At 44.9% G+C, this 15,031-nt stretch overlaps 1 protein-coding gene across 1 annotated transcript in view; it reads right to left on the bottom strand.

Annotated features, from left to right (window-relative positions):
* Positions 1-15,031, bottom strand: part of GPC6 (glypican 6) — a 795,255-nt gene that overhangs the window by 72,957 nt on the left and 707,267 nt on the right. The window contains exon 7 of the mRNA XM_056555584.1: positions 10,069-10,098. Within this exon, the coding sequence (XP_056411559.1) occupies positions 10,069-10,098 (30 nt within the window). The remainder of the gene's footprint in view (positions 1-10,068; positions 10,099-15,031) is intronic.

The following is a 15,031-nucleotide window of genomic DNA, read 5'->3' as shown; positions in this document are numbered from 1 at the left end:
GGGGACATCCAGCTGTTGCATAACTACAACTCCCAGCATGCCCGTTGGCTGTCGGTGACTGCTGAGAGTTGTAGTTTTGCAACAGCTGTAGGCACACTGGTTATGTATCACTGAGTTTGTGACCTAACTCAGTGTTTCAAAACCAGTGTGCCTCCAGCTGTTGCAAAACTACAACTCCCAGCATGTACGGTGCATGGTGTACGGTGACTGCTGAGAGTTGTAGTTTGCAACAGCTGGAGGCACACCGGTCGTGAAACACTGAGTTAGGTAAAAAAAAACTCTGAGTTTCACAACCAGTGTGCCTTCAGCTGTTGCAAAACTACAACTCTCAGCAGTCACCGACAGCCAACGGGCATGCTGGGAGTTGTAGTTATGCAACCAGCAGATGCACCACTACAACTCCCAGCATGCACTTTAGCTGTTTGTGCAAGCTGGGAGTTGTAGTTAGACAACAGCTGAAGGTACACTTTTCCATAGAAAGAATGTGCCTCCAGCTGTTGCAAAACCATAAGTCCCAGCATGCCCATAAGGGAATGCTGGGAGTTGTGGTGGTCTGCCTCCTGCTGTTGCATAACTACAGCTCCCAGCATGCCCTTTTTGCATGCTGGGAGCTGTTGCTAAGCAACAGCAGGAGGCTGTCACTCACCTCCAACGATCCAGACGCTGCAGGTCAGTCCCGCCGCCGCAGCTGCTCCTGGGGCCCCGATCCCAACAGGGGCGCCGGGGATCGGGGTCCCCAGCACCCGGGGTGCACGTCCCGCACCCGCTCACGTCCTCCGGAAGAGGGGCGGAGCGGGTGCGGGAGTGACACCCGCAGCAGGCGCCCTGATTGGTCGGCCGGTTGGCCGGCTGATTACCGGCCGACGAATCAGGGCGATCGTGAGGTGGCACCAGTGCCACCTCACCCCTGCAGGCTCTGGCTGTTCGGGGCCATCAGAGACGGCCCCGAACAGCCAGTAATTCCGGGTCACCGGAGACCCGATTGACCCGGAATCGCCGCAGATCGCTGGACTGAATTGTCCAGCGATCTGCGGCGATCGCCGACATGGGGGGGCATAATGACCCCCCTGGGCGATATGCCGGGATGCCTGCTGAACGATTTCAGCAGGCATCCGGCTCCGGTCCCCAACCGGCTAGCGGTGGGGGCCGGAATTCCCACGGGCGTATGGATACGCCCTCGGTCCTTAAGGACTCGGGATTCAGGGCGTATCCATACGCCCTATGTCCTGAAGAGGTTAAAGGGGTATTTTGGCTTTAGACACCTTATCCCCTATCCAAATCATAGGAGATAAGATGTCTGATCACAGAAGTTCTGCCACTGGGACCCCCACGATCTCCTTGCAGCCTGCAGCATTCTGTGCCGGGCACTGCTTGCGAGATGTGACGTGACGGCCACACACCTTCGTGACATCACGCCTCCTCCATTGATAGACATGAATGGAGGGGGCGTGGTGTGATGTCATGAGGGGGCATGGCCGTGACATCACGTCTCGGTCTCAGGTCAAGTGACACACATCTGCCTTGTAAAGACACTGTTTGTGAATATTCTTGGTTTCATCAAACACACCTTATATCTACCTGGTTGTTGTGACATAGCAGCACAAATAAAAACGTGAATATTCAACACGCATTACCCTTCTAAAGCAGCTGGTTTAATCAAACTTGCCCTATATCGACTGGTTGTACGATAACAACACAGTTCAAAGTGTTATAAGTCAAAGTTGACCAGTAGGAAAGTGAAAAATCACCTCAATAAGATCAAAATAACATCAAAATATTTTACAATACCAAAAATGATGTCTGGTAAAGAAATTGTTCATCCTAGATGTTCTGTTTCCTCATCTCTGTCTTTATATACTTAAGCAGAGCTCTTTTGTTTCCACTACATTATCTTTTAGTCATCTGACAGGAGTAGCAGGGTACATACATCCTTTTTTATGATGACTTTTATGTTAACCCCACCCAATGCAGCACAGCTGAGCTCCCTTCCATGCGTGCTGTGTTTGAAATTACAATTCCCTAAAGCCCTGTGGAAAATGATCTTTCTCCCACCCAACAGTCACTCCACCTAATGAAGCACTTCCATGGTCCCTTTTAACACCTGACTAGTGATCTAATGTCTCGGTCGCACTGTAACCTGGGAAAAGCCTGAGACAACACTCATTTTGTATGCTGTTAAAAATTAACATGGGGACACAGATCTCATAGGATTTGTGAAATCACCCATCAAACACAGGTACAGACACTATATTATGAAAGTGGAATCTGAATTTCTTATCCTATGTTGTCTTATAGAACCCAATCCTCACATATCTCCTTTTACAAACACTATCCTTTAACATGATAATTATGTTGTTGCTAAGGAAAAGTATGATGTCTGCTACCAGTCACCTGAAATAAACTTAGAGAAAATAGTAGTGCTTCATGTAGCATTTGACTTGGATTGAGAGTCATAGATTTTTATACTTTCTTTAAGAAGATTCAACCAAGGCTGCAAATTTCTCCTTAGCTGACCCCAGAAAAAAAAAGATATATATATATATATATATATATATATATATATATATATATATATGACAAATCCTCTGCATCAAGAATTGGAGTAAAATGCACTTCAATTGTCAAACAATTTCATATACTCAGTGACAAAAAAAATAATACTCCCAGATAGAAATGTCAGACTGCTGCGAAGGATTACAGGTGTGGTATGATTAGACACTGGATCTTGCCACAGGGGGGCCTGAAATGGGTTCCCCCGCTGCCCTATAAATAAAGCTTGTCTTTTTTGATGAATCAAGGTTCTGTTTTGATCTGAATTTGAGCATTTAAAGGGGTACTCCACTGGCCAGCATTCGGAAGTAGACTTGCATTGCGGGTGTGCGTGTCCGTGATGTCACAAGGGGTGTGGCCGACCCCAGCAGCGTGAAAACAGCATTCGGAACATTTACTTCCGAATGCTGACCAGTGGAGTACCCCTTTAAGAGCACTTCAATCCTGCCTTTGCTGTGGAGCAATACACTGCCCAACAGCTGGTGTGATAATCTGGGTAGCTATTGCATTCAACAGTCATTCACCCCTAGAAGTGATATACTAGCCAGTAGTGTTGAGCGGCATAGGCCATATTCGAATTCGCGTATATTCGCGCATGCGAAAATTTACATATGCGAAAATTAGCATATACCGTAATTAACATAAACGAACATTCACATATGCGAAAATTAGCATATGCTAATTTTCGCATATGCGAAAATTCGCACACCGGTCTCACACAGTAGTATTAGAGCCTTCTTTACACCACACAAGCTGGAAGCAGAAAGGGATGATCACTGTGATGTGTACTGTGAAAAAAAAAATTAAGTTTAAAAAAAAAAACGAATATTCGTAATTACGAATATATAGTGCTATATTCGCGAATATTCGCTGATTCGCGAATATGCGATATTCGCGAATAAAATTCGCATTGCGAATATTCGCGAGCAACACTACAAGCCAGCTTTGGCAACCTACAAGTGTGCAGGATCTGCAGACCCAGCTGCAACATCTGTATAAAATGTGCTGCAGGATGCCATATATAACTTTTATGCCTCCATGCCCATATTATATCCAGGCTAGAGACCTCCCAACACAGTACCAGAGCTTCCTTTACATTGTACAGTTTTCCACAATAGACATTCTTTCTATCTAATATTGTAATTATTTACATATATCATCTTTATATTCACACCTATAAAGATTCATTTGATTCTAACAACAATTTTTTGGTGCATTAATATTTTAGTTAATAAAAAATAAAAATGTCTATACAGATATACGCTGTATACTACAGAGAAAGTTGTGTAGTTCTTTCCAGCCTGACCGCAGTGCTCTCTGCTGACACCTCTGTCCATGTCAGGAATTGTCCAGAGCAGGAGCAAATCCTCATAAAAAACATCTGCTCTGAACAGTTCCTGACATGGACAGAGGTGCCAGCAGAGAGCACTGTGGTCAGACTGGAAAGAACCACACAGCTTCCTCTGTAGAATACAGCAGCCAGGCCTGTCACTACAGGACAGGCAAACCAAGCAATTGCTTGGGGCCCCCAGCTGGCTGGGGGCCCCCGAGCAGAGCCGGTGCTTGCCCGTCCTGTAGAGACGGGGCAATTCCCCCCATCACTATTAAGGACATCCTTGTGTCCTGAAAAATCTTTTCGGGACACAAGGATGCCCCGGTTACCTCTGTGTGTCCGCTGGCCCCGCGTTAACTTTAAAAACGCAGGGGCCGACGGGAAGTAGCGCACGCAGGGACGTCACTGACATCCCGTGTGTGCGCCCATGGCAGCAGAGCGGAGCGGTGAGGAGGACACGCGTGCATGGTAGGTAAGTGACCAGTGGGCAGCGGCACGTCATCTTCAGTATTCCAACCACCGCTCCGGGGTCATGATCATAGGCTAGGGCCATAGCAGTAGATCGTGACCCCAGAGCGGTGGTCGGAATACTGAAGTGGGGCAGTAAACAGGCATACAGCCTCCAGCCATACACTGTATATGGCTGAAGGCTGTATGTCTGTGGGGGGAACATACTGCACCCAATGTGGGGGAGCTATACTGCACCTAATGTGGGGGAACTATATACTGCACCTAATGTGGGGGACTATATACTGCACCTAATGTGGGGGACTATGTACTGCACCTAATGTGGGGGAACTATACTGCACCTAATGTGGGGGAACTATACTGCACCTAATATGGGGGAACTATACTGCACCTAATGTGGGGAACTGTACTGCACCTAATGTGGGGAACTATACTGAGCCTAATGTGGGGGACTATATACTGCACCTAATATGGGGAACTATATACTGCACCTAATGTGGGGAACTGTACTGCACCTAATGTGGGGGACTATACTGCACCTAATGTGGGGGACTATACTGAACCTAATGTGGGGGATCTATACTGCACCTAATGTGAAGGGAACTATACTGCACCTAATGTGGAGAACTATACTGCACCTAATGTGGGGGAGCTATACTGCACGTAATGTGGGGAGCTATACTGCATCTATTGTGGGGAACTATACTGCACCTAATACGGGGGAGCTATACTGCACCTAATGTATGGGAGCTATACCGCACCTAATGTGGGGGAGCTATACCGCACCTAATGTGGGGAAGCTATACTGCACCTAATGTGGGGGATTATATATTGCACCTAATGTGGGGAACTATATACTGCACCTAATGTGGGGAACTATATACTGCACCTAATGTGGGGAACTATACTGCAGTGGCGTTGCGACCCGGGTGACACCAACCTAATGGGTTGGTGTCACCCCCCCCCCCCCCCCCGCTCTTCATCGCCGCTGTGCGCCCGTCCGTCAGCTGCCCCCCCACGGCCTTCGTCACCGCTGTGCGCCCGTCCGTCAGCACCACCGCATGGGACGTCAGTGACGTCACTCGCAGGGCGCCAGGAGAGAAGGAGCGCTGCGCTGGGTGGGTGAGTGTGTGTGTCTGTCTGTCGCTATCTCTGTCTGTGTGTGACTGTCTGTGTGTGACTCTGTGTGTGTGTGTGTGTATGTATGTGACTGTGTGTGACTCTGTGTGTGTGTGTGTATGTGACTGTGTGTGTGTGTGTGTGTGTGTGTATGTGACTGTGTGTATATGTGACTGTGTGTGTGTATGTGACTGTGTGTGTATGTGACTGTGTGTGTGTGTTGCAGGGGGACCCAGGAGCGCTACACCCCTGCCCACAATCATTTCTTGTATTGGAATTATGTAGGAGGCCTTCTGGTGTGCCAAGTATGACTTATTTTCTGTGTGTGTGTGACTCTGTGTGTGTGACTCTGTGTGTGTGTGTGACTGTGACTCTGTGTGTGTGTGACTCTGTGTGTGTGTGTGACTCTGTGTGTGTGTGACTCTGTGTGTGTGACTCTGTGTGTGTGTGTGACTGTGTGACTCTGTGTGTGTGTGACTCTGTGTGTGTGTCTGTGAGTGTGTATCTCTCTGACTGTGTGTGTGTTTGTGTGTGTGTCTCTCTGTGTTGTATGTGTTTTTTTTTGTGTGTGTGTGTGTATGGGGGGGGGGGTTTAAACAGCGATCTAATGTGGGGAGACTTTGACCCATTGTGGGGAACCTGCAAGGGAACCTGCGGCCTAATGTGGGGTAACTACTACCAAATGTGCGGAGTCTATGCTACCTAATGTGGGGATTCTATGCTACCTAATGTGGGGAGTCTATGCTACCTAATGTGGGGAAACTGCTACCTAATGTGGGGAATCTGTGCTACCAAATGTGGGGAGTCTATGCTACCTAATGTGGGGAATCTGTGCTACCGAATGGGGGGAATCTATGCTACCTAATGTGGGGAAACTGCTACCTAATGTGGGGAATCTGTGCTACCTAATGTGGGGAAATTGCTACCTAATGTGGGGGAACACGTACCAAATGTGGGGAATCTATGCTGCCTAATGTGGAGAAAATATGCTACCTAATGTGGGGGAACTGCTGCCTACCTAAAGTGGGGGAACTGCTGCCTACCTAATGCTCCCCCCCTGGCAGTAGCACCTCATCATCCACCAGCAACACCCCCCACCCACAGCAGTAGCACCTCCATCAGCAGATCCTGATGGTGGATGATGGCGGTGCTCCTGCCAGGAGGATGATCCTGCGGATGGATGATGGGGGTACTACTGCCAGGGGGGATGGCCAGTTGCACCCTCATCATCCTCCAGCAACACCCCCCCAGTAGTAGCACCCCCATCATCCACTAGCAACACCACCAAAACCCCCCTTCCGTGGTAATAGCATCAGCTAATGGATGTTGAGGGGTGTTACTGCGGTTGTGGTATTATATTCAGAGGGTGCACTGTATGGCAACGTTAAATTCAGAGGGCGCAGTTTGTGGTAGTATTATATTCAGAGGGTACAGTGGGTGGTAGTATTATATTCAGGGGTACAGTGAGTGGCGGTATTATATTCAGGGGTACAGTATGTGGTAGATTTATATTCAGAGGGTACAGTATGTGATGGTATTATATTCAGAATGTGCAGTGTGTGGTAGTATTATATTCAGAGGATACAGTGTGTGGCCGTATTATATTCAGGGGTACAGTATGTGGTAGATTTATATTCAGAGGGTACAGTATGTGATGGTATTATATTCATAATGTACAGTGTGTGGTAGTATTATATTCAGAGGGTACAGTGTGTGGCGGTATTATATTCAGGGGTACAGTATGTGGCAGATTTATATTCAGAGTGTACAGTATGTGTTGGTATTATATTCAGAATGTAGAGTATGTGGTAGTATTATATTCAGAGGGTACAGTATGTGATGGTATTATATTCATAATGTACAGTGTGTGGTAGTATTATATTCAGAGGGTACAGTGTGTGGCAGTATTATATTCAGGGGTACAGTATGTGGCAGATTTATATTCAGAGTGTACAGTATGTGTTGGTATTATATTCAGAATGTACAGTGTGTGGTAGTATTATATTCAGAGGGTACAGTGTGTTGCGGTATTATATTCAGGGGTACAGTATGTGGCAGATTTATATTCAGAGTGTACAGTATGTGTTGGTATTATATTCAGAGTGTACAGTGTGCGGCGGTATTATATTCAGGGGTACAGTGTGTGGCGGTATTATATTCAGGGGTACAGTATGTGTTGTTATTATGTTCAGAGGGTACAGTATGGGGTTAGTATTATTTTCAGTGGGTACAGTGTGTGGCGGTATTATATTCAGGGGTACAGTATGTGGCAGATTTATATTCAGAGTGTACAGTATGTGTTGGTATTATATTCAGAATGTACAGTGTGTGGTAGTATTATATTCAGTGGGTATGGTGTATGGAAGGTTTATAATCAAAGAGTATAGTAGTATTATATTTAGAGGATACAGTGTCTGGCAGGTTTATAATAATACTTGTTTTCATATAGAGGATGAGAATGCGCTGACATAGTGAGGAGACGTCTGGGCGTCACATTCTACAGATAGAAGTTTTAGCTGGACCAGGCGGTATGTACCATCTGAATTAGATAAGGGAAGACTATAGAGAAGACGTCACCTGTAGTCACTGATATCATTGTACATTCTCCTCTCTATGTCCTATCAGAGCTGTAGTCGCTTGTCAGTTCTACAGTTATGGTGAGTGAAACTACAACTCCCAGCATAACCTCACCACTGCTCAAAGGGGTACTCTACTGGAAAAAAAATGTTTTTATCAATTGGTGCTACAAAGTTAAACAGATTTGTAAATTACTTCTATTTAAAAATCTTAATCCTTCCAGTACTTATTAGCTGCTGTATAAGTGATTCACAGGAAGTTCTTTTCTTTTTTAATTTATTTTCTGTCTGACCACAGTGCTCTGTGCTGACACATCTGTCCATGTCAAGAACTGTCCATAGTAGGAGCAAATCCCCATAGCAAACCTATCCTGCTCTAGACAGTTCCTGACATGGACAGACATGTCAGCAAATAGCACTGTGGTCAGACTGGAAAGAACTACACAACTTCCTGTGGAGCATACAGCAGCTGATAAGTACTGAAAAGGATTAAGATTTTAAATAGAAGTAATTTAAAAATTTGTTTAACTTTCTGGCACCAGTTGATATAAAAGTAAATGTTTTCCAGTGGAGTACCCCTTTAAGTAATTCTGGGAGCTGTATATTTAAATGGTGAAAATTCCTTTAACACTTTCCTATTCTGTGGCAACTGGTATATCTGATTATTATACTGGAATTTCTCACAATGCGCGACAACAGTGGTGTCTGTCACAACAGGCTAAAAACTTACAGGATTGAGGTATGGGGGTGACACCATTTTCTACCGCACCGGGTGACACCAACCCTAGCAATGCCACTGCTATACTGCACCTAATGTGGGGGAACTATACTGCACCAAATGTGGGGGAACTATACTGCACCTAATGTGGGGGGACTATACTGCACCTAATGTGGGGGAACTATACTGCACCTAATGTGGGGGGAACTATACTGCACCTAATGTGGGGGGAACTATACTGCACCTAATGTGGGGGAACTATACTGCACCTAATGTGGGGGGAACTATACTGCACCTAATGTGGGGGAACTATACTGCACCTAATGTGGGGGGAACTATACTGCACCAAATGCAGGGGAACTATACTTCACCTAATGTGGGGGAGCTATACTGCACCTAATGTGGGGGGAACTGTACTGCACCTAATGTGGGGAACTATACTGCACCTAATGTGGGGGAACTATACTGCACCTAATGTGGGGGAGCTATACTGCACCTAATGTGGGGGGAACTGTACTGCACCTAATGTGGGGGGAACTCTGCTGCACTTAATATGGGGGGAACACTGATGCACATAATGTGGGGGGAAATCTGCTGCACCTAGTGTGGGGGGAACTCTGCTGCACCTAATCTGGGGGCCTCGTATCGATGTTCGTTCACGTCGCACTCCCAGAATTCAAGGGCCGGCGTTACAACGTCCTGATGCCGGCCCTAGAGCGTGACGTGTGTGAACATCAAGGGGGGGCCACCATGTCCATTTTGCTTGGGGCCTCCAAATTCCTTCTAACGGCTCTAACAGCAGCTGATGTGAGTTCATGGCTGCTCTGTTAAAATTTATATATCCAGTCTAAACCACATGTACAACCAAGAACTAAACAAAAGGAGGTTATGTATTTTATATATTAAAACCTAGGTTTAATCTCTAGACAGTAAATATCTGGATAACAGATGTGCACTTTGCCAAGCCTAAGACAGAAATAAACTCTGCCAAATTGATGCGCAAACTTGATAATGTTGTCCCTTCACTTTATTTACCAGTCAGTTTCAGGAAACATCTGGAAGCGCAGTGATCAGATGTCAGCATTAAGAAGGAAGGAGCCATGTTTTCAGTAAATAAGACATTTATGATGGGATGAGTGGAATGTGTCTTAGCAGCAGATGTTTATGTGCTCATTAAAATCACATGATGTTTTCTGCCGTCTCTAATTCTTGGTAGGGTACTCAAGAGCAAGTTACAGGATACAGAATACATTTACATTATACATATAAATACAGCTGGTGTTGTGTTGTTAAGACACTCTTACCCCATACTGCATTGTCCTCCATATTGTCCTCTTTAATAGCATGTAATAAAGAAAAGAAAAGGTATAAGAGGTAATAATAGCACACAATACATCTACAGAGCTAAGCATGCTACACATTAAAACTAAAGAACTAAAAGAACAAAAACATCTTACCCATAGCTATAATTTTTTTTAGGTGATAGGATGACTACATAGACACTACAAGGTAGAGACAGCTTCAATGGAAGTAAGCAGATGTCTGACGTAGCGGCCTATGGGCCTGGAAACGCGTTGCATGCTGGTCCCTTAAAGTATTGCTTTGTATCTGTATCCTGGTTTGATCCATTCAGCGCCTGTCACCCTCCTTACTTCCATTGAAGCTGTCTCTACCTTGTATCTGTCTGCTTGGGCAGGAGGGCTGCAGTAGGATCCCTTTGTCTCATTGTGGTGTATGGTATGCACAACCAATAGGGGTATGTGCCAACCTTTCCTTAGCGTTTCCCCCTTTTGCCAGCATATATTACACTATGGAGCGCCCCCTTCTCCTTTTTTACATAGACACTGATATCTGTCTGATTGGCAGGGGTTACAGAGGTCTGAAGGCTTCTCGAATGGTGGATTATGTTTAAAGGGGTACTCCGCCACTAGACATCTTATCCCCTATCCAAGGGATAGCGGATAAGATGTCTGACTGCAGCTGGGACCCCTGCGATCTCTGTGCAGCACCTTGCGTTCGTTAAGAACGCTAGGAGCGGGTGGCGGGAGTTGTGATGTCAATGCCATGCCCCTCATGATGTCACAACAAGCCCCCTCAATGCAAGTCTATGGGAGGGGCAGTCTCCACACTCCCTCCCATAGACTTGCATTGAGGGGGCATAGTGTGACATCACGAAGGGTGTGGTCATGATTGTTATGACCCCGCCGCCTGCTCCAAGCGCTCGGAACAAAATGTTCCGAACAGTGGGGCAGTGGAGTACCCCTTTAATACTGTCTATATTATTATTAGTCTGTGATTATAGCTTGTCACACCACTAGCCCAATGCTATCCACTACTCACAAACCTCTGCAGTGGTTTATGAATGGGTTTTTGCTTTAAGATGATAAAGCCTTTACACTTTAAGGCTATGTTCACACAGTGTAAAATTTTGTGGTGTATGTTATTTTACTTGCACATTTTTGGGGGCATAATTCGAGCCTTTTTTGCAGATTGCGTCCAAAACTGCAAAACTGTGAAAGAAAATATGCCACTAAATTTCATACTGTGTTAGCATAGCCTTTGGTGTGGCCACATGCATGGAGAGTTAAAAAAATAACTTAAGGCTAAGTTTTCACTGTGGAGCAAGCATTTTCATCCTTATTTGGAAAAGAATAGTTAAAAAAAAAAAGAAATGCTGCCGTTTTTTTTGCCTTGTTAAAAATGAAAGAAGCAATCTGATTGGTTGCCATGAACAACTTGGCAACTGTGCCTCTCCACAGGTTTTGATAAATCTCCCCCAATAACTGTTAAATACAATGTGGGCATCACCAGCAGTTTTTCCATTAAAGGGGTACTCCGGTGGAAAACTTTTATTTTTTTTTTATCAATTGATGCCGGAAAGTTAAAACAGATTTGTAAATTACTTCTATTAAAAAATCTGAATCCTTCCAGTACTTATTAGCTGCTGAATACTAACGAGGAAATTATTTTCTTTTTGGAACACAGTGCTCTCTGCTGATATCACGAGCACAATGCTCTCTGCTGACATCTCTTTTCATTTTAAGAACTGTCCAGAGCAGCATATGTTTGCTATGGGGATTTTCTCCTACTCTGGACAGTTCTTTAAATGGACAGAGATGTCAGCAGAGAGCACTGTGCTCGTGATTCAGCACAGAGCTCTGTATTCCAAAAAGAAAATAATTTCTTCTGTAGTATTCAGCAGCTGATAAGTACTGGAGGGATTAAGATTTTTTAATAGAAGTAATTTACAAATCTGTTTAACTTTCTGGCACCAAGTGATTTAAAAAAAAAGTTTTCCAGAGGAGTACCCCTTTAAGTTTCATTGAACTCAATAACTGGGAAAAGACAGACATTTTTTGGTACAAAAGATGGCGGAAAAACCCGTGCGAACATAGCCTTAGTTTTACTATCCCCCAATAGTCAGTAAATCCAGCCCACAGTTTCTCACATTATTAATCCGCAGGTATATGCTGAAGATTTATTTTTAACATTATAGGAACTGCGCCTGTTTGCAGTGATTTATTTACTGTATTTCTAATGTTCTAGCACCGTGGTGATAATGAATGCCTATTACTACTAATACAGGTCGTACATTCAAAGAAAGTCTGGGAAATGTTATTTTTTATGAGAAATTAAGAAAGAAAATGTTACAAACTATTCATTTACAAAAGTTTTCAGATATTATTAAAACTCAAACAAGTCAGCTGACATGAAAAGATAACCTACAGTATATTAAACAGCTTTCAAAATCATGCACAGCAGTTTTTCCCAACCAGTGTGTCTCCAGCTGTTGCAATACTACAACTCCCAACATACTGGAACTTGTAGTTTTGCAACATTTGGAGGCACACTGGTTGGGAAATAATGATCTACGGCATCAGCTGGGGCTCCATGGGGGGTCCCTCGCAGGTTTTTGATAATACGGATTTAACTGTAGTCGTAAAATAAAATATGCTGGTAAATTGTACACAGTGTGAACACACCCCAATATGTAAAGGAAACACTTAAACAACACAATGTAACTCCAAGTCAATCACACTTCTGTGAAATCACTGTCCACTCAGGAAGCAACACTGATTGACAATCAATTTCACATGCTGTTGTGCAAATGGGACAGACAACAGGTGGAAATTATAGGCAATTAGCAAGACACCCCCGATAAAGGAGTGGTTCTGCAGGTGACCACATACCACTTCTCAGTTCCTATGCTTCCTGGTTGATGTTTTGGTATTTTTTTTATGCTGGCGGTGCTTTCACTCTAGTGGTAGCATGAGACGGAGTCTACAACCCACACAAGTGGCTCAGGTAGTGCAGCTCATCCAGGATGGCACATCAATGCGAGCTGTGGCAAAAAGGTTTGCTGTGTCTGTCATTGTAGTGTCCAGAGCATGGAGGAGCTACCAGGAGACAGGTCAGTACATCAGGAGACGTAAAGGGGCCATAGGAGGGCAACAACACAGCAGCAGGAACGCTACCTCCGCCTTTGTGCAAGGAGGAGCAGTAGGAGCACTACCAGAGGCCTGCAAAATGACCTTCAGCAGGCCACAAATGTGCATGTGTCCACTCAAACGGTCAGAAACAGACTCCATGAGGGTGGTATGAGGGCCCGATGTCCACAGATGGGAGTTGTGCTTACAGCCCAACACCGTGCAGGACGTTTGGCATTTGCCAGAGAACACCAAGATTGGCAAATTCGCCACTGGCGCCCTGTGCTCTTCACAGATGAAAGCAGGTTCACACTGAGCACATGTGACAGATGTGACAGATTCTGGAGACACCATGGAGAACGTTCTGCTGCCTGCAACATCCTCCAGCATGACCAATTTGGCGGTGGGGCAGTAATGGAGTGGGGTGGCATTTCTTTAGGAGCCCCACAGCCCTCCATGTGCTTGCCAGGGGTAGCCTGACTGCCATTAGGTACCGAGATGAGATCCTCAGACCCCTTGTGAGACTATATGCTGGTGCTGTTGGACCTGGGTTCCTCCTAATGCAAGACAATGCTAGACCTCATGTGGCTGGAGTGTGTCAGCAGTTCCTGCAAGAGGAAGGCATTGATGCTATGGACTGGTCCGCCTGTTCCCCAGACCTGAATCTGATTGAGCACATCTGGGACATCACGTCTCACCCCATCCACCAACGCCACGTTATACCACAGACTGTCCAGGAGTTGGCGGATGCTTTAGTACAGGTCTGTGAGGACATCCCTTAGGAGACCATCCGCCACCTCATCAGGAGCATGTCCAGGCATTGTAGGGAGGTAATACGGGCACGTGGAGGCCACACACACTACTGAGCCTCATTTTGACTTGTTTTAAGGACATTACATCAAAGTTGGATCAGCCTGTAGTGTGGTTTTCCACTTTGATTTTGAGTGTGACTCCATATCCAGACCTCGATGGGTTGATAAATTTGATTTCCATTGATAATTTTTGTGTGATTTTGTTGTCAGCACATTCAACAATGTAAAGACAAAAGTATTTCATACGATTAGTTCATTCATTCAGATCTAGGATGTGTTATCTTAGTGTTCTCTTTATTTTTTTGAGCAGTGTACTATATGAATGTATCAGACAAAATGCATCCATTTTTTAAGGTATCCAAAAAATTTAGACAAATGTTTTTGGGTACATTACGACTAAATGCTATGAACACAGGTCACGCAGCCAGATGGCAAACACTCTCACTCTGTACGAAACTGAAAGCCAATACTTTTTTTTTTTTTTTGAATATTTTGAACTTTCCTGGTCGGGTTTTCCTTATTTTGACAAAACAGGTCAGAAACCCTAAAAGGGGTGTGCTCATAGTTTTTGGCAGCAGATGCCCATTATTTAACTGGAGTTACCATTCGGACTGTATGCACCTTTTCCCTGGGACTCCAAAGTGCGTTCTGTTGTGCTTTTGAGTCTGCTGAAAATAGTGCATACGTTCCAAACTCTAACTCTGTTCGACCATTGAAATGAAAGGCATGGCTACAGTTTGTCGGTTTCCAGTTTTTCGGCAGGATGCTGACGGATATGTCTAATGAGAGACAAAATGCAGTGTGGACCTAGCCTTATGCCTATTTCTGGCCATGTCTAAGTAAGGAGCTTGCCTTTGACAAAAGGGTTGTGGCTTAAGATGTGACACTATGTTCCAAAATTGGGGCAGAGCTGCATAATTCTACTGCAGCATCAGTATATGAGGAAATGCCTCAGTGTAATGATTAGTTTGCCAAACCCCTTAATGGGGTACTCCGGTGAAAAACTTAAAAAAAAAAAAAATCAACTG

This window comes from Hyla sarda, chromosome 2, assembly GCF_029499605.1.
Source record: "Hyla sarda isolate aHylSar1 chromosome 2, aHylSar1.hap1, whole genome shotgun sequence".
Taxonomy (NCBI): Eukaryota; Metazoa; Chordata; class Amphibia; order Anura; family Hylidae; genus Hyla; species Hyla sarda.
The sequence above is the reverse complement of the archived record's forward strand: the minus strand, read 5'-3'. Positions and strand labels throughout refer to the sequence as shown.